The sequence below is a fragment of the Polyodon spathula genome, chromosome 25, assembly GCF_017654505.1.
Source record: "Polyodon spathula isolate WHYD16114869_AA chromosome 25, ASM1765450v1, whole genome shotgun sequence".
Classification (NCBI taxonomy): Eukaryota; Metazoa; Chordata; class Actinopteri; order Acipenseriformes; family Polyodontidae; genus Polyodon; species Polyodon spathula.
Genome location: NC_054558.1, coordinates 17,624,469 through 17,642,025, shown reverse-complemented (window position 1 = coordinate 17,642,025; position 17,557 = coordinate 17,624,469). Strand labels below are relative to the sequence as shown.

The following is a 17,557-nucleotide window of genomic DNA, read 5'->3' as shown; positions in this document are numbered from 1 at the left end:
CATGCATTTGCAAGCATCTAAGGCACTGTATTTCAAAACAAGGCTTGCAAACAATACCCACATTGATGTTCAAATAAAATAAGAAAAAAAACAACACATCAGAGAAAACAAGGTTTCTTTATACAACACATTCACATACATTGACAAACATACAAAAATAAACCAGCTTGATAGGTTGAGCAATATTTGAGTTTTAAACCGCAGTGATGTAAATTATTCCAGCTTTGGAAGCAGTAATAAATAACCCTTCGATGAATGAAGTAAATGAGCACGCTGTTTTCAGATAATATCGAATCAAAAGTCAGGCGGATTATATTTAGTACAATAACTTTTCAGCTGGTACTCAGCTCAGCTCTGCAATCTATCTTTCCTGTTGCTTTCTCGTGGGTGAACAATGGCTGGTAATGCTTTCCCTGAATAAATTGTACAGCCCTCATTGACCAAGGTTACTAACTGAAAAGATTTAGGGAGCATTTATTTTTAGGCTGCACTCCTTAACATTTGCAGACAAATTTCTGTTGACCTTTTTTTTTTTTACTTTTGCAACATCCATATTGTTCAAGATCCAGAAGAAGATGACGTCACATCGCTCATAACCAATTATTCTAATAGAAGAAACAAGCATTTCAAAAGAAGTGATCAGGACGGTGGAGAGGATCTTTTTGAATATTTTGATGCTTCTTTTATAAAGAATATACTGTCAAGACCTAGGAGGAGGTCACTGATTTTCATTCAGTATTTCTTCTGCTTCATTCGCACACTTTGTCTTGGAAAAATGCATCATAGTTTGCATCATTGGGCTCCTCTTCCACCACCTGCAATATAAGGAAAGCGATTCAGTTACAGGCCAGCAGACAGTCACCCATGTGATTAACAAGCACCAGAAGCACTTTGTGCCAACCTTGCTTTTAGCTTTTAGGTCAGTTTGACCGGACAGATTCCACTTAGCAGAAATGTTACAGCTCTTTTTCACCATGGTATTTTTTTGACTTCTTAACTTGAGCTCATGAACGCAAATACAGAAAGTCATTACTATTTCCATGATGCTGTTTCGGTTCATTATGACGTGCATTTTCAAAATCATGGAAATATTTAAAGCATAGAAGCTAATACACTATTTCAGTCTATCTTTCTTTCAAAGCTGCACTATGCTGTGGCACAGAACAGCAAGGGCACTCAAAAGCGGAACACCGCGCCTCAGATCAAGCCGTGGACTTTGAAGAATCTCCTCCCAAGCTCTCACCTTGGGCTCTTTGAACTCCAGATCCTCACCGTACTGGATGGCAAAGTCAATGTGCTGCAGGACGATGTTAATACCCTCTTCATCTGTGCGGTCAAACATCAAGAAACGAACCATGCTGTAGTCATCAATCTAGACAGACACAGAGAGAAGACAGGACTAAGCTACAAATACATAACACACACACATACACAAACATATATTACACATATAGTTCTGTATCCTGATTGTTTTCTAGACTTACCAAACCACAGATAGCTTTGGTTAGTCTCTTAAACTTTTTGCTTCTCAGTGTAGTGCTATTATCTTCAAGTAAAGAGTACATATCCGGGTCTAAATATCTAAAGACAAAAAAAATAAAAACATCTTAAAATGGTTTTAAGTTTTTTTTTTTGTTAGAATTTTGCAAATACAATGATCCTTGCATCACAAAACCTTTTCAACCTACTTTTCAATCTCCCTCTTGGCTTTCTTGCTGAGCAAGTCCATCTTGGTCATGATGTTGACCTGAGGGATTTCCAGGGACACCATTGCACTCAGTGCTGCCATGATACCTGAGATGAACTGGAGAGCAGACCCAGGACTAATTACAATTACAGTTACACCAGCTTCCCCCCACCCCCCAAACTGGGGTCCACTGAAAGTGGTTGAAAATATTGATCAAATGACAAATGTGTAATCAAACTGTACTCAATCAATGATATAATATAATCACAATTACTCAAGTGTACCAAGGTTCAGCTAGTTACATTGTATTTACAATTAATTATGAATCACGCAATTACAATTGTAAATCGACCCCAGGTCTGCTGGAGAGACAGGAGGACGAGGAGCGCTTCAGATAACAAACAGAGAGCACCAGCCTACAGGGGGCACTTTTATAATGAACACTTCCATGTTGCATCTCCCTTCAGTCTTGTGAATTTAAACAAAAGCAGCAGGCACCTTAAAGGACTCCACCATGAACTGAGAATCAACGAGAAACACTCCACAGACTCTGAACTCCCACTGCTGGAGCTGCTCCACAATCTGCTTCATCACTGGCAAGTGAGTGTAGAGCTCGATCTGACCTGCAACACAACAGGGAAACACTCTGATCAGAACACACCCCCAAGAGAATATTCATAAACCACTCTGATCAGAACACACACCCCCAGAGAATATTCATAAACCACTCTGATCAGACACACACATAAACCCCTGATCAGAACACACCCCAGAGAATATTCATAAACCACTCTGATCAGAACACACCCCCAAGAGAATATTCATAAACCACTCTGATCAGAACACACCCCCAGAGAATATTCATAAACCACTCTGATCAGAACACACCCCCAGAGAATATTCATAAACCACTCTGATCAGAACACACCCCCAAGAGAATATTCATAAACCACTCTGATCAGAACACACCCCCAGAGAATATTCATAAACCACTCTGATCAGAACACACCCCCAGAGAATATTCATAAACCACTCTGATCAGAACACACCCCCAAGAGAATATTCATAAACCACTCTGATCAGAACACACCCCCAGAGAATATTCATAAACCACTATGATCAGAACACACCCCAGAGAATATTCATAAACCACTCTGATCAGAACACACCCCCAGAGAATATTCATAAACCACTCTGATCAGAACACACCCCCAAGAGAATATTCATAAACCACTCTGATCAGAACACACCCCCAGAGAATATTCATAAACCACTCTGATCAGAACACACCCCCAGAGAATATTCATAAACCACTCTGATCAGAATATTCATAAACCACTCTGATCAGAACACACCCCAGAGAATATTCATAAACCACTATGATCAGAACACACCCCAGAGAATATTCATAAACCACTATGATCAGAACACCCCCCAGAGAATATTCATAAACCACTCTGATCAGAACACACCCCCCAGAGAATATTCATAAACCACTCTGATCAGAACACACCCCCAGAGAATATTCATAAACCACTCTGATCAGAACACACCCCCAGAGAATATTCATAAACCACTCTGATCAGAACACATCCCCAGAGAATATTCATAAACCACTCTGATCAGAACACACACCCCCAGAGAATATTCATAAACCACTCTGATCAGAACACACCCCCAGAGAATATTCATAAACCACTCTGATCAGAACACACCCCCAGAGAATATTCATAAACCACTCTGATCAGAACCAACAGAGAATATTCATAAACCACTATGATCAGAACACACCCCAGAGAATATTCATAAACCACTCTGATCAGAACACACATTCATAAACCACCTGATCAGAACACAGAGAATATTCATAAACCACTCTGATCAGAACACACACCCCCAGAGAATATTCATAAACCACTACTCTGATCAGAACACACCCCCAGAGAATATTCATAAACCACTCTGATCAGAACACACACTCCAACTTATCCTGGATAGAAAATGTAACAAACATTACCTGGACAGTCAAACAGTATGTAGTCATCCTCAACATGTCCCAGGCATTCCTCCAGCCAGCTGAAGTTGTTAGCTAAATACTCCATACAGAAAACAAGCCCTCCGTTTGGGCCGAACCTTAGAGTGTCATCCTCCATCACATCATCCACCTGAATCAGCTCTCTGATATCTGGGGAAGACATGGCACAGACTTAACTACAGGATAGTTAATCAATCAACTTGCATTTGTGATTGTCTGTCAATAGAAAGTAAGATACACCAGGGATGGAAATAAGACTCATAATGCATAGCAGTTACACCCATTCCAGGTTTAATACACGCTTGATTGGCCAGTGTCTAGGTATCAAGCGCAGGTGTGTCATTAAACCAGGAATGGATCGCACTGCTATGCAGTGGGAGTCTTGCTTCCATCACAGGTACAACTTATACTGTACTACACATATTTTACCATTAAAAATATTCATAATAAATACTGACACTCAGTGTTTTGCCTCATTTGGTTTTATTAGTTTCTAAACACCTTGGCATGTTTAAAGCTTTTTCCACTAGTCTGGGAGATCTGTCTTGCCACCCACCTCTGCAGGTGTGTTTCAATTGCTTGATACTGTAACATGGGCATGGCTCCGAAGCCACAGCACACTGTTCCCTACCTGCCATGACGGGATAGGCGAAATACTCGGCTGCTGGATCCAGGTTCACCACCTGTACTGACCGGTTGATCGCCTCACAGTGCTGGACAATGGTGGCACAGTATGTGCTCTAGTAAGAGTTGGATCAAAAACAAACATAAACAAGCTGTCAAATAACGCATCTGTGTTGGAATCAGATGTAAAAAAATGTGTTCTGTCATTAACCGAAATACAAGCTACAGAATGTGAAATTTCAACATTCGAAAGCAGGAATTTGTCTGTGTAGCTCACAGAGTAGCATGGGCTATGAAGGGAGGAAGCTGGGCTGCCAACAGATGAAGAAACCAATTGTGAAGATACAGTAGTACAGTAGAGTGCACAGATAGGAAACACAGCATGTAAGAATGCAATACAGTCAGGGGTGACATTCTGCCAGTACTGGCTACCAGGACTTATTTCATCTGCTTTTCAACTCCTCTCTTCAACCTTATCTCAATCGACTTTGCTATCACAGTCCATGCTGTTTGCATTCGGATTCCTCTTAGTGCTTCTGTTGGCTGCTATTGGACAGCAATACTGCCAGTATAATAACTTCATGTAACTCCATTCCTGCCCATTAATTTGAAGACAAAAATCCACGTCAGTTTCCGCCATAAACGACATAGCTGAGAAATATTTGAAATAATTATCATAGTGCGTTTTGCCTTGCACCAGTTTACAGCCTTGTTAGAATTTGCGCTGCAGTTTCTAAAAGCAGTTTTTTTTTTTTTTTTTTTTTTTTTTTTTGCGACTCTGTTTATCGTGCAAAAACTACAATGGCAGGAATTTAAAAAAAAAAAAAATGATGTCTGCTTTTAGACTGTATAAAAGGTATGCCTTGAGAGCTTATTAGTCCTGGATATTACAGTTTTGCATATCATTTCACGATAGAACAGCATTGTAAATCGTTATACTTTTGTTAAATTTAGCTGGGAATTGGTCAGAAAGTGATTGGAACAGGAAAGTGAAAGTAGTTTTTGTTTTATTTAATTTTAATAATGTACTTTAGCTCAGATATTTGATTAATTTCTATGAATTGATATGATTAATTCACCAATTAAGTTTGACCTGTTACAGCAATGATAATCTAGCAAACCAGTCTAAAAACAGAGCAAATATATATATATATATATATATGATATATATAGATATAATATATATATAATAATATATATATATGTGTGTGTGTGTGTGTATTTTTAAAGTATTTATCCATCGTCACTCAAATTATCTCAATTGTTTTAATGTTTACGTGTAGGGAAAAAAAACACTGAGCCATGTCTGATCCACCCGGCTGCGAATAGGAGTACTTGCACTTTTTGCTGAGAATTTCACCCCTTAATTAATTCCTGAATAATAGTTATAAAAAAAAAAACGGAACACTGTTTATAGACTATAATATTAATAAATTAATATATAACATTCATGCAGTGAGATGTCCCATATAGATTCCGCCGATGGTCAATCTGTACGCGTTATCTTTGTACCTGACTGCGTACACATGGGTGTGTTCACTGGTCTGATACTCCGTGGGGGGAAATAAACATCGAGTTTGGACTAGTTTAAACTGATCTCAGTGACAAATATACAACTTCAAGCTGAACGAAACACCACATACATGCCTTTATATATACTTATTTTTGAGTGTTTTTATTATTATTATTATTCTGTATTCCCTACTAATGATTCCATGGCAACCACATATCAAAACAGGTCAATATTTTACCTTCCCACTGCCAGCAGGACCCATCACGAGCTGTGCAAATCTTGGCATGTCTCTGTTTAATTTGCGCCGTACGAGAGAGATTTTAATAAATATGTTGTCCTGCTCAGTTCAATCCACATAATAACGTTACTCTCGTCCACTTTCTGACACTTCGCCCACCATGCTTGTCCCAGACAACTTCCGCCACAGTTTGGCACTACGGGTCACCGTTTGAGTCAAACTTTTACTGCGTTTTCCAAGTACCTTCTGTAGCTATATTTTCCAAGTACCTTCTGTAGCTATATATACTATACACCAGTCAGATCGCTCTGTTGACGTGGGTATCACGAACCATTCCAGGTTTTGATTTCAGTGGTGTATTCAATTGAACAAGTTTAAATTGAGAAAAACAAAATTCCACCACTAGGCAGTCATGGAGACTACCACAGAAAGAGCAGAGAAAGCAAACATTTATTCATGTATCCAAGAAAAAAAAAGCAAACAGAACACGTTTTAAGGTATTTTTATAATGTAAAGTAGTGGTGCATAATTGAGATTAAATATAATTTGAAATTTTTACAGTAATTCCTCATACTCTAAACTTAAAAACAAATGATCGCTTAAATATGCACTATATATTGTTGTTTTGTCCATTTTGAATACCGTGTTTATTGGAAACCAATTATAAACATATGTGAGACTTATATTTAAAGACTATATTGCAGAATATGTTATACTTAATAACTATTTCACAGGGCCAAATACATTAATATTTTATGTATAATAATTGTATTTTAATATAATGTGTATTTCAATGTATTACTCAATTCAAAGCAGTATTCTCAGTATTCACAGCCGTCTGTCAGTGCTGTGCTGGATAGATAATTTCTTGCCTTCAATTTCAGTGGCGAGCTAAAAGAAAAAAATCCCAAAGGATTCCCCTGCCTTAGATGCACCGCACAGCATGGTTGCTTAGGAAACATGCTATGACCTACAACATGTATTTAGATACAGATATATTACTGCACCCTTATATTCAAGCTGCCGCGCATTGGCACAGCAATGTGAGCCACATGCATATTTAGACATGCATTGAAGACGGACTAACCCTCAGCCATATCGGGTGAGTTTGCTGTTGTCTCTGTTACTTGTAGTTGACATCTTTTTAAATTCAGTATTTGAATGCCCATTTCAGTCAGGCCAATATAGTTTGCGATAGTATTACAATGCAGGAAATATAGTTTGCGATAGTATTACAATGCAGGATTATTTACTATATGTACGTTCGTTTTGTATGCAGTGTTATGGACATAATAATAATTTAGATTTCTAACAAACCCGTGTAGTGTTGTTAAATGAACTGCATTGCATATGTATTAAATGTATTTTGTAGTAAAGTTTCTGAAAAGTCTCGGATGATGCTATTCTGTAATACTGTACAAAGTACTGATTTTTGGTATTAAATACGCGTTACAATGTGAATCCTGCATTGATGTGTGCTTCATCCTGCTACACGCACATTCTCACAATAACTTGTCCATGAATGCAATATTAATATAACCTTAATCAACCCTTAGCTATGTCATCACCACGGAGCTATTGATATTGTCCTCTTTGTTTTTCAACATTAAATATTAATTGAGGATGTTTAAAAAAAGAAAAAATTGGCCAGCAGATACACTGTAAAAACTAACATATTGATCAGGCGCAGGCGCACTACCTTCAAATTTCGTTATATAACTAACTGGGACGTTGGCCGTTTTTTTGGGGTGGGGGGTGGGGTCCTGTTTATAATATTGAAACATGTACGGTAGAGAAATAAGGATTTCACTTTGCTCCAGCAATGAACATCTGCCAGAAGTAACGAGGAAACGGGTAACGTTCGCCGAACAGGGCTGCAAAGGGCAGGATTTCATTCGAGCCAAGCAGATCTCAGCAACAAGGTAGGGCATAGTATTCGCACGATTCTGATTACACTGTATTGAGACTGCAAGCACGCAGCAGGCAGACACTTGTGCCTATGGCTGACATACATGTTGCAAGTACAAAACAATACAAGTCTTGTACTTGCAGTTTTTTAAAATGAGGACTGTAGTGTTTTTGTTTGTTTGTTTGTTTTGTGAAGTGTTTTTGCTAATACATATTTTGTTATTATATTATAAAGTACATGTCGAGAAAGCCTTTGCATAAATATTTTTTAAGTTTATTTTTTTGTAAAGTTTTTTTTTAAGTAGTAACACTATAGGCTACAAACCATTAGGGGAGGTTATAAACAAACTGCCCAGTTCCAGGACTCTTTGTGATAATATAAACATATATGTTATAACAGACACCAAATGAATTATATTTGAATGTAAAATTGAATGGCCAGTCAATTGTAGTATTGCATTGTTCAGAATTCCCTCCCTGGTCATTTCCAAAAAGATTGGGCAGCTCTCCTCTAATATCATAATCACATTAGATTTTTAGCCCTTCTCCAATGTCTCGAGGCTACTGTGTGTGTGTGTATGTGTGTGTGTGTGTGTGTGTGTGTGTGTGTGTGTGTGTGTGCGTGTGTGCGTGTGTGCGTGTGTGTGTGTGTATGTGTGTGTGTGTAAGCAACACATTTTACACCCTTATTTTCCATTGACAGGGATTCACTGTCTGCAAGGTCCGAGTAACAAAAAGGGAGTTTTTTTTTTTCAGCGTCCAGGTTACTGTGGTGGTGCTGGAAAGCAAACAGAGGAGCCCTGTTGTAAGATGTTGGACTTTCAGTCTTGTGAACCTCTGTTTTCAAAGGTGCTGGTTGCTCACATGTCAGTTTCAAGGAACTTAACGTTTTATAAGACTGCAATTGACATTCTTGTAGATTACCTTTACCTGTTTGGAAGCTGCATTAATAGAAAAGACAATCACATTTTAAACTGAAAACATATCATGAATAACAATACTAATATTAATTCACGTCTTTAAAGGTCATCAGGACATTGCTACCCACAGAGTAACAGATACACTGGTAAGCACCATTTAAAGTAACTATTCTATAGCATAGCAGAATCAAAGGAGGGTTGTGACTTTCTGTACCATATTTAGTTTTTCTCCTTGCTGTTATAGACCACACAACCATAATCAAGAGCCAAGAGACATTGCATTCTAAAGCCATGCAGCTGTCTGGCACACCCCAACTGAAAACTATACACATTCCCAAGTCAATGAAGACTGCCCCCTTTCTGCAGGTACAGTATAGGGTGACTCATAAGCAACTCTTCCTGGGACGGGGGGAGGGAACGATTGGAGAACACGTCTTTTGTTGGTGGGTTGCTTTTCAATCGTGCTGTTTTTACTTTCCAATCTGGATAATGTATTCCGTCGTTCTATAAAAGAACACAGAACATTTCATTTTATTTTATATATAGTTCAGCTTCATGATAAACAGCTTAATTAATGAACTATGTTAATAAGTCCATACCTGACTAATAAACACAAATTAGGGAATGGAATTCCTTAAAATACAAATAGTAATAATTGGCTGCCTTTTACAGCATCCGTGCGATATTGGTTGTCAATTACTCACATGAGTATATAATGTATACTGTATATTTTCTGTGGTTTGATTATTTCAGCACCCAGACTTGACTACAGGACAGAAGAGGTATCTGTGCAGCATTGCCAACGTCTACAGCACAGAACACATGCGCACACAGATAAGGAGGCAGTATCTGAACATGCTGCAGCACTGCATGCAAACAGGTATGTAATGAGTGTAGCCACTGCATGCAAACAGGTATGTGCTTGGTGTAGCCACTGCATGCAAGCAGGTATGTGCTTAGTGCAGGTAGAAGAGGGGTTTGGCACATACACTAAACTAGAGCAATGCACTGTTGACTCATGTGAAGCTAGAGTGTTATATAAGTCATTGGATAATTTGTGAACCTATTGTATTGTAAAACGAACCACATGAAAAACACTGAGCTTGAATTCATGCTGCTAGCCCTTTTAAACGTGTATCATAGTAAAAGCATAGTAATGTGTTATAAAGCATAGTGAAAATGCATAGGCGACCATTATAAAGCTTACAGATATGGCAAAACCATAATAAAAAAAACGTAGCAAACCATAGTAAATGCAAAAAGTAACCATGGGAAAAACATGCAAAATTACCGTTCAGATTTACCCTGGTAAGTTTTTGTAAGGTCAGGTGTGACGTTGCACATTCTTTCCTAATTTGGTTCTGTAATTCCCAGGTTTGTTAGTGTACCTGCGGAGTGTTGTTTATCAGGAATCACAATGTTTGCTTAATCCACAACATGTAGCATTATAGGAAACTATCTTTTTTCATGTAAACAGAACCTGCCCCTTAATTTCAGCCCATGTGTTTGGTCTTTTTTCCTAGATATCATTTGTGAAGAAAGGTATTCTATATCCAGATCAAGCTCAGTAACTAAAATTATTGTTGTTGTGTGCAGGCTCCATCATGTCATGTGAAAATTCGAACTCCAGTGCCAAAGTGCTGCTCCACCAGCAGACCCTGTCCCAAGTGGGCAAGAGGACTGAACCTCTCCGAAATAACAAGCCCATACCAGGAGGGCACAGACAAACCCACACTGGGAACATTGTTCTCCCTAGTATAATAGATGGAGGACACAGGTCTGTAGTCTGTTCATTCCAGAGTGTAATCACCTTTCCTTATTGAAAACAATAAAATACGTTTATTTTGTATAAAACCTTTAGAGATTTGTGTTAGAAGTCATGAAGGATGACACTAAAAGAGTCCAATCTTATATTTCCAGTAGGGTTGTGTGTGTGTATATTTAACGTAAAGTGTGTTCATGACATTAGGGTGCAGTCCAGCATGCCAGCCTCCAACCAGAGAAGAACCAGCAAAGCAAAGACAAAGACAGGGACACAAAAGGAAGAAAGGTATGGCACAACTCAGGAAAATCCAGTTGCCAGGAGTCTGTCTTATGTCTGAATGATGTTACTGTCTGGTTTTGGGTACTGTTATACTCGAGCCAGGCCAAAAAAAGTGAATGTGATTTAATTGCATGAAACAATCTCAGACGTATTTTCGAATACAATGCAATAGTGATTTTGTTTTACCTGACTCTTTTCCAGATACCAAGATTAAACTTGACCGTGTAAGAAAGGAGCAAAAGCCTGGAGAGGAGTCGTTGTTGCAAACCATAAGCTCTTTATCTATTGAAGTGGAGCAGGGAAAATCCGACAGCCTGTCAGCGGAATTCTACAATTACAAATCAACATAGCCACACTGATAAAGCTCATTGACAGAAAGCGGTCGTTTTATTGTGAGTGCACGGCAGTACTGATGTCTTTTATTCATATTTTTTTTTGTATTCATCCGCTTGGTGAAAGTAGTTCCTTAAAAGTTCCTTCATTTCCTTTGTTCTCCTAAATAGCGAGTAGGGATATTACTTCATGTCAATGATAGTTAGATTTCAAGACCCCTATCAGATTGTTAAATAGATTAGAATACAGTAATATAGCTCTTCAGAATGCACTGGATCCACTTCCAATGAACTGTTTTACTTAGTGGTTCTGTGCATTGTCCTCAAGTGCAATTGGGGCATTAAGTGGTTTCTTCCACTGTGATCCCACTTATCAAGCTGCAGCCCCAAGGGATCTCAAGAGGTAGCCATCACATGTAAATCATCCAGTATTTCATTACTTAAATGAGTTTGCTTTCGCGTGATTAGTGGATGACAGAATGATCACAGACTAGGTTTGCTGTAAAAATGCTAGGTGTGCTCCAGAGTTGAAGAGTGGAGACATTCATAGTGTGTGTTTATTATATGCATACGGGCAACAAGGACTACAAAAAGTATATGTAAAATGAACAAACAAGCCGGTTGTAATTAGCTTAAAATACACTGTGTGTCTGAATTGTCAATACAGGAGCCTGTTGAATTTAATCAAATCCACAGCAAAAATAAATCTTGTATGTGGATTTTTTTTTTTTTTTTTTTAGCACTACCTGCCCATGCAACAATCTTCCACATTTCCCAGTGTGCTGTGCAGGTGGGACTGGGAGATAACAAGGCAGTGCTGTACTTGGAATTGACAATACTTCTTAAACACAGTTAAACCATAGCTTTTAAAATGAAAAACAACAAAACAAACATGAATGAGGTTTTATTACAACATCGGTACATTGGGCAAATGAAGTCCTCTAATGTTCCATGCGGCATTTCTAAACTACCATATATCTTTTCAGTAATGGGATTTAAAAGAGAATATTTACAGGACTACGCTTAAAAAAAAAAAAAAAAAAAAAAGTAAGTCTTAGACATGCTTTTTTTTTTTTTTTTTTTTTTTTAAAAACAGCGATGTAAATCCATGTTGCATTATTGTATATTCTTCAAAACAAACTAACAGCAGCACACTGCTGCTAAATAAAAATGACTGAATATTTATATATATATAATTTTTTAATGTTAGCAAAACATGTATAATACAGTTGTAGCGTTGAAATTCGGTGGTTGAGCTGCAAGATGAAAGGAATGAGACAGTACAAAGGGACCCATCACCGTGCCACCTTTAGAGCTTCTTGTACTCGATTCTTTCCACTTTGACATCATCCCCAATGAGCTGGTAGACATAAGTTACAACAGTCGACGCCTGGATATCCATCAGTACAAACGATGGGATGATGTTACTGGAAAAGAGAGGCATATTTTGAGCACAAGGAACAGTTTCGAAAGAGTCTCTTTAGCGTATTTCTGTCTGTACTGTAGACCTTTAGATCTGACAGCAAAGGTGAAAATGACATCCTTTAACATTTTAAAATTGGCTAATGATAACGATGCTGATACATTTAAAAAAACTAACAATGGTAGTCTTCTTCCGTTAAACTGAATTCTTACTATGCATGAATTGGAAATCTGAATTAATGAAATAGAACCATCCAAACATTGCTTTTTTCCCAGGAAAACCTTTCGGCTGGGGTTCTGGATAGAGACAGGAGGCGAGGAGTCAGTCAGAGGTTCACATACTGTGCTCTACCAACCTTTCCAGCGCATTGTAAGCCCCTGTTGCAGATCCTGGGTTGATGTAGAATTTGTTCTCGTTTTCAAAGGCCTCAAATTTGTGGGTGTGTCCGGAAATGAGAATGTCCACATCCAGCTGCCTCTGTAATAGAGCCAGGCTGGCCAGGTCTCCCCAGGGAATGACCTGGTGCCCGTGAATCAGGCCCATCTTAAACTGGCCCACCGTCACCACCTTCTGCTCTGGGTAGTTCAAGTTCTGCAAGTGAAACATGCCAGCCGTAGAATGAGACCTTCACAATTGCAATTCTTCAGCTTACTAAACCCACCAGGCACACACAGTGAAGAGAGGCAGCACTCTTTGCAACATTTTAATGAATGGAAAATAATTCGCAAAATAATTCGCCAGGTCTATAAATACAAAATAATAGCTTTTACCCTTAATTGAACTGAATGTGCTTAATTAGACATTTCAAGTTACTTATCAAATGTTATGGCTAACTTGAAATATGCAACTGTTCAAGAGAAAACAAGTAAAAAGGTCTAATTAAGCAAATTATCAGTTCAATTAAAGGTCTACTTAAATAATTGAGAGCTCGGTTGGAATGAAAACCAGCAGCCACAGGGGGTCCCCAGGACTGAGTTTGAGAAGCCCTGCTAGATCTCCATTGACCGCGGTTGCCAACAGATGTCCACAAACATGTACGTTCCCAACGTAAGTTACGTCCTCCCGGTCCAAGAAGATATATAAGGGTCTATATTGATATATATTCTGATATATATATATATATATATTATATATAATATAGATATATTATATTATATATATATATAATTTGCAATAATATTTGCATTAATGGAAAGTTTCCCCATAATTGGATCTCTACATTACTACATTTATTAAGCGTGTCCAATAAAAAAAAAAAAAAACACAACTAAACTTGGAAGTGTCACTGCATTTATAAAAAAGGGGTACTAGGAATCTGTGCATAGAGGGACAAACCTCGTCAAAGTCTCCTCTGACAATGTGGACGTCCCCGGCCAGCGTCTTGAGATAGTCATAGCTCTCCTTGGTGCAGAGGTTACCGGTGCAGAGGATGTGCTGGATCTTCCCTGGGACCAGCAGCTTCTTGAACTTGGCTGGCAGAGTGTTGCATCGATGGGGAATGTGAAGATCTCCAAGCACCAGTACCAGCTTACAGGAAACACACAGGGGAGTTAGCAAGCACAGTGAAGGAAGCGCATTCGGCAGCTGGAAGCACAAGCCACTGTTCCGACAAGGAAACAAAACAAGCTCAAATATTCTTTATTTAAGATCACAGAGACTATTCAAAATAATCAAAAAGCCACAAGATCTAAATACCCTCTCTGGCATTTAACAGATTTATACAGACAGAAATACTAAAAGAGACATGCACGTTCTGTTAGATTTTCATAACCCTGGCACTCAAGATCGAATTGTTCCAGCAGTGCTTAGACTCAGACTCATATCGGTTCAGATCAAATTCAAAGTTACTTATCTTCATTTGCATATACGTTTTTTCTAATAAATAAGACGTTAGCAGTTAAATAATGTTCTTTTAATGATACAAGAACATTTTCATTACCGTTTATAGATTAGAAATTACATCTGTTAGAATTCACCCCAAACAGAAAAGCAAGCATCACCAAAGTGAACAAGTAAATAGAGAACTGTTTTAAAAGGTAATGCATAGAGAGAGAAGGTAAAAAACAAACTGTTAAAATCTAAAGCTAGGCAACCTGAATGCAGGAAGATAGTGAAGCTTACCCAAAACTAATGTAACCGTGAAAAAGTGCTGAGCAGTTGATCTTGAATGCCTGTAAATATTATCTTTAATACCCTCCCTGTTCTACTTCACAGTGGGTAACACAGTTTAATTTGCCAGGTGCAGGTGTGCTTTAACTAGAGCTTTAATGAGACACACCTGAGCTTGTTACCTATACATTGTGGCTAGTTAAGCTTTTAGCAAAACCCAGAAAGAGTGAATCTGTTATGCAATAGGAGCCTTATTTCCATCCCTGCAGATCTAAAGAATGCTGGAGGTCGGTGCTCGGTTGGCAAGTGAATAAATGCACATTATTATGAATTCCTGACGATCAAAAGTGATGACTTATGAATAAGAGACCTTCCTGAAACCCTTTCACTCTGTGCCGTATTGAACCCAGACACAAAGATCTGGGTTTGAAAACGATAGAATGATAACTCCTGGTACATTGTTCAGACTACGAGTGCAAAATAGAGGTTTTGTAGGAAAGCAATAAGGCAAGAAACTTGATAAAACTGAAGAATGATGAAGGGCCAAAAATAACGTGGAAGACATTTACAGTGATGCTGAACAGTTAGGATGCAGGGTGTAAATAATCGAATTTACTGAAAATGGATCATAACTGGGTGGTCTTCTTGCATAGTGAACTGTTTTTAAAAAAATAAACTATTTTACATTGGCAAACCTCAGTTTTTTTTTTTTTACAGGACTCCTGGTTTTTGTAGTTGGTTTAGTCTAGCCTAGACAATTAAATTCTTACCATTTACTAAAAACAGTGTTACTGTGCTTTGTATATACCACAGATGACCGTATTACTGTAATCTAAGTATCATTTAAACAATTGTACTACCCCTCCTCCCCCCTCCCCTCTCCCAATTAGGAGCGTTAGTTGCTTGTAACCTACAATCAGCCCCAAGTGTGTTAATTTCAGTCACAGCACCACTGCAAGCCCAGTCTCCATTAACATGGGCAGTATGAGGTTCAAAGACAGGGAACTTACTCTGTGGCCAGCCTGAATGCAATGAAGAGGTTGATTGTAGACAGTGGGACAAGGTGAAACATAATCAGAGGGTTAACAAAGAGAGAGATGAAACAGAAAATAAATGAAGAAATTAAAATTAATAGCAACATTTAAAAAGCAAACCAAAAGTGTTAGATGACAACAAATTAAATAATAATAATAGTGTAAGGTTATTATTTTGTTATGTATTTGGTTGATTTGATTGTAGGTAAGAGGAGCATGGCTGAGAATGTTAATGCACATGCTTCATTGGGTAACTACAGGCCCTTTTTAAAATATGCAGTGTATTCAATAGCCATCCAAATAAATATGTTATGCAATTTTGGAATTTATTCAATGGACAGCCACTAATTCAAGACAAGAAACAACACTCGTCTATACATTTAAAGATAAAACCAGAGTAACCAAGTTTATGGCGTGTACATCTTGGTCTTCCTGTTACCAGTTATTATTAATGAAATGCCATTTTTACAAAAATACACTTTTCAGAAAGGTGTCAGGTTCAAAGTACTCAAACTTCTCCACAAAACTGATTATTACATACATTACGTGTAACCATGATAGTTCTGAGGAACTGCGTGTTGTTTTAGCCTAGAAAGCGACAAGTTCAGATCACAGTGTGCTTATGTAAACGAGTTCTACATTGCGTTACACTATTCGTTACATTACCATTAGTGTACATGCATATACCGCATAAATAAGGCTTGTTACTTGACACAGAAAGGCATTAGCAAACCATTTCAGCAAATCCAGCAATCGATCAGACTGAATTACATTAAAATCAAACTGATTAGTGTGTGTTAGTGCTAACGGATATTAGTAAACTAACAACAGATGTTAAGTTAAATCGTGTTTCATGCTGTAGGCTTAATTCTGTTCCAGCCTAGCCTTACCATATTCTTTTCAGAACAAAAAGGGCTTAAGACGTATTTTCATCAAGGGATTTTGAACTCAAACCAATATGCACGTCACTATGTTTTCATTGCATGGATCGCAGCTTAGATAATAATAATGCATATTAATAATAATAATAATAATAATAATGCATAATAATAATAACTACATGCAATTCGCTGGACACATGTTGAAGAGTTTTAAATGAAGTTAAAACAAATCGTTCAAAACCTTACATCAGTAATAACAATGTAAAAAAAAAAAAAAAAAAAAAAAAAAAAAAAAACTAAAAACGGTTAAGCAAAATGGTGAGGGGAAAAACTAAACAAAACCAGTAAAACCACAGTTAAAGGTTCGGTTTAGGGAATATACTGTTGATGCATTTTATTTTCCCTTTCCTTTTTTTCGCCCGTCATGTGACAATTCAACACCCACAGACCATAAAACAACAGAGCAGGCCAGGAAACCTAACATTTTCAACCAACCACCTCGAAGCTTTAGAGTTGCAAAAATATATATATACATCGCATGCATGCAAAGTGTGGTTTGCATTTATCAAAAACCCTTATACTGCGGATGTAAAGGCTGTCTCCAGCTTTACACGTTTTATCCTTACCATCTTTGATCCCGTCTCTGTAATTCAGGAAGAAGCTTTTTTTGCACAGCAGAGTGAAATCCCTGCACTCCACCCAATGACATCAGCAACCAATCACCTTGCAGAACCCAGACACTTACTACGGCAAGCAAGTATGTCCATTTCACTTAACACTTTTGTCTCATATGAATGCGATACGCCAGG

General features: G+C 38.0%; 3 protein-coding genes across 4 annotated transcripts; 1 reads left to right on the top strand and 2 right to left on the bottom strand.

Annotated features, from left to right (window-relative positions):
* Nucleotides 1–103: 103 nt before the first annotated feature.
* Nucleotides 104–6,295, bottom strand: LOC121299500 (GPN-loop GTPase 3). The gene is made up of 8 exons (XM_041227246.1): nucleotides 6,098–6,295; nucleotides 4,354–4,462; nucleotides 3,705–3,872; nucleotides 2,186–2,310; nucleotides 1,689–1,804; nucleotides 1,485–1,581; nucleotides 1,244–1,372; nucleotides 104–815 (listed from the first exon to the last, which is right to left on the bottom strand). The coding sequence occupies exons 1-8, from the start codon at nucleotides 6,143–6,145 to the stop codon at nucleotides 750–752; spliced, it is 858 nt and encodes a 285-aa protein (XP_041083180.1). The 5' UTR covers nucleotides 6,146–6,295; the 3' UTR covers nucleotides 104–749.
* Nucleotides 6,296–7,830: 1,535 nt separating this feature from the next.
* LOC121300225 (protein FAM216A-like) lies at nucleotides 7,831–12,384 on the top strand. The gene is made up of 7 exons (XM_041228722.1): nucleotides 7,831–8,019; nucleotides 9,031–9,071; nucleotides 9,170–9,291; nucleotides 9,679–9,805; nucleotides 10,522–10,702; nucleotides 10,895–10,975; nucleotides 11,171–12,384. Exons 1-7 carry the CDS (start codon nucleotides 7,880–7,882, stop codon nucleotides 11,181–11,183), a joined length of 705 nt encoding a protein of 234 aa, XP_041084656.1. The 5' UTR covers nucleotides 7,831–7,879; the 3' UTR covers nucleotides 11,184–12,384.
* Nucleotides 12,191–17,475, bottom strand: LOC121300226 (vacuolar protein sorting-associated protein 29). Of its 2 annotated transcripts, XM_041228723.1 has the most exons (5): nucleotides 17,375–17,448; nucleotides 15,844–15,855; nucleotides 14,060–14,251; nucleotides 13,080–13,315; nucleotides 12,191–12,728 (listed from the first exon to the last, which is right to left on the bottom strand). In XM_041228723.1, the coding sequence occupies exons 1-5, from the start codon at nucleotides 17,375–17,377 to the stop codon at nucleotides 12,611–12,613; spliced, it is 561 nt and encodes a 186-aa protein (XP_041084657.1). In that variant the 5' UTR covers nucleotides 17,378–17,448; the 3' UTR covers nucleotides 12,191–12,610. The 2 variants fall into 2 exon arrangements, with proteins under 2 accessions (XP_041084657.1, XP_041084658.1); XM_041228724.1 differs by lacking the exon at nucleotides 15,844–15,855 and having other exon boundaries at nucleotides 17,375–17,475.
* Between the last annotated feature and the right edge of the window lie 82 nt (nucleotides 17,476–17,557).

Bases quoted from the DNA above. Each gene is read 5' to 3' on its own strand.
- LOC121299500 (XM_041227246.1), bottom strand. From the start codon at position 6,145: ATGCCAAGATTTGCACAGCTCGTGATGGGTCCTGCTGGCAGTGGGAAG. The intron at 2,311-3,704 runs GTAATGTTTGTT...GTTGTGTTGCAG, and splicing joins CATACTGTTTGACTGTCCAG to GTCAGATCGAGCTCTACACT. The intron at 1,373-1,484 runs GTAAGTCTAGAA...GTGTCTGTCTAG, and splicing joins CCAAAGCTATCTGTGGTTTG to ATTGATGACTACAGCATGGT.
- LOC121300225 (XM_041228722.1), top strand. From the start codon at position 7,880: ATGTACGGTAGAGAAATAAGGATTTCACTTTGCTCCAGCAATGAACAT. The intron at 9,292-9,678 runs GTACAGTATAGG...TGATTATTTCAG, and splicing joins AGACTGCCCCCTTTCTGCAG to CACCCAGACTTGACTACAGG. The intron at 9,806-10,521 runs GTATGTAATGAG...TGTTGTGTGCAG, and splicing joins GCAGCACTGCATGCAAACAG to GCTCCATCATGTCATGTGAA.
- LOC121300226 (XM_041228723.1), bottom strand. The intron at 13,316-14,059 runs GTTTGTCCCTCT...TTTCACTTGCAG, and splicing joins TCAGAGGAGACTTTGACGAG to AACTTGAACTACCCAGAGCA. The intron at 12,729-13,079 runs GTTGGTAGAGCA...TCTCTTTTCCAG, and splicing joins GCTTACAATGCGCTGGAAAG to TAACATCATCCCATCGTTTG.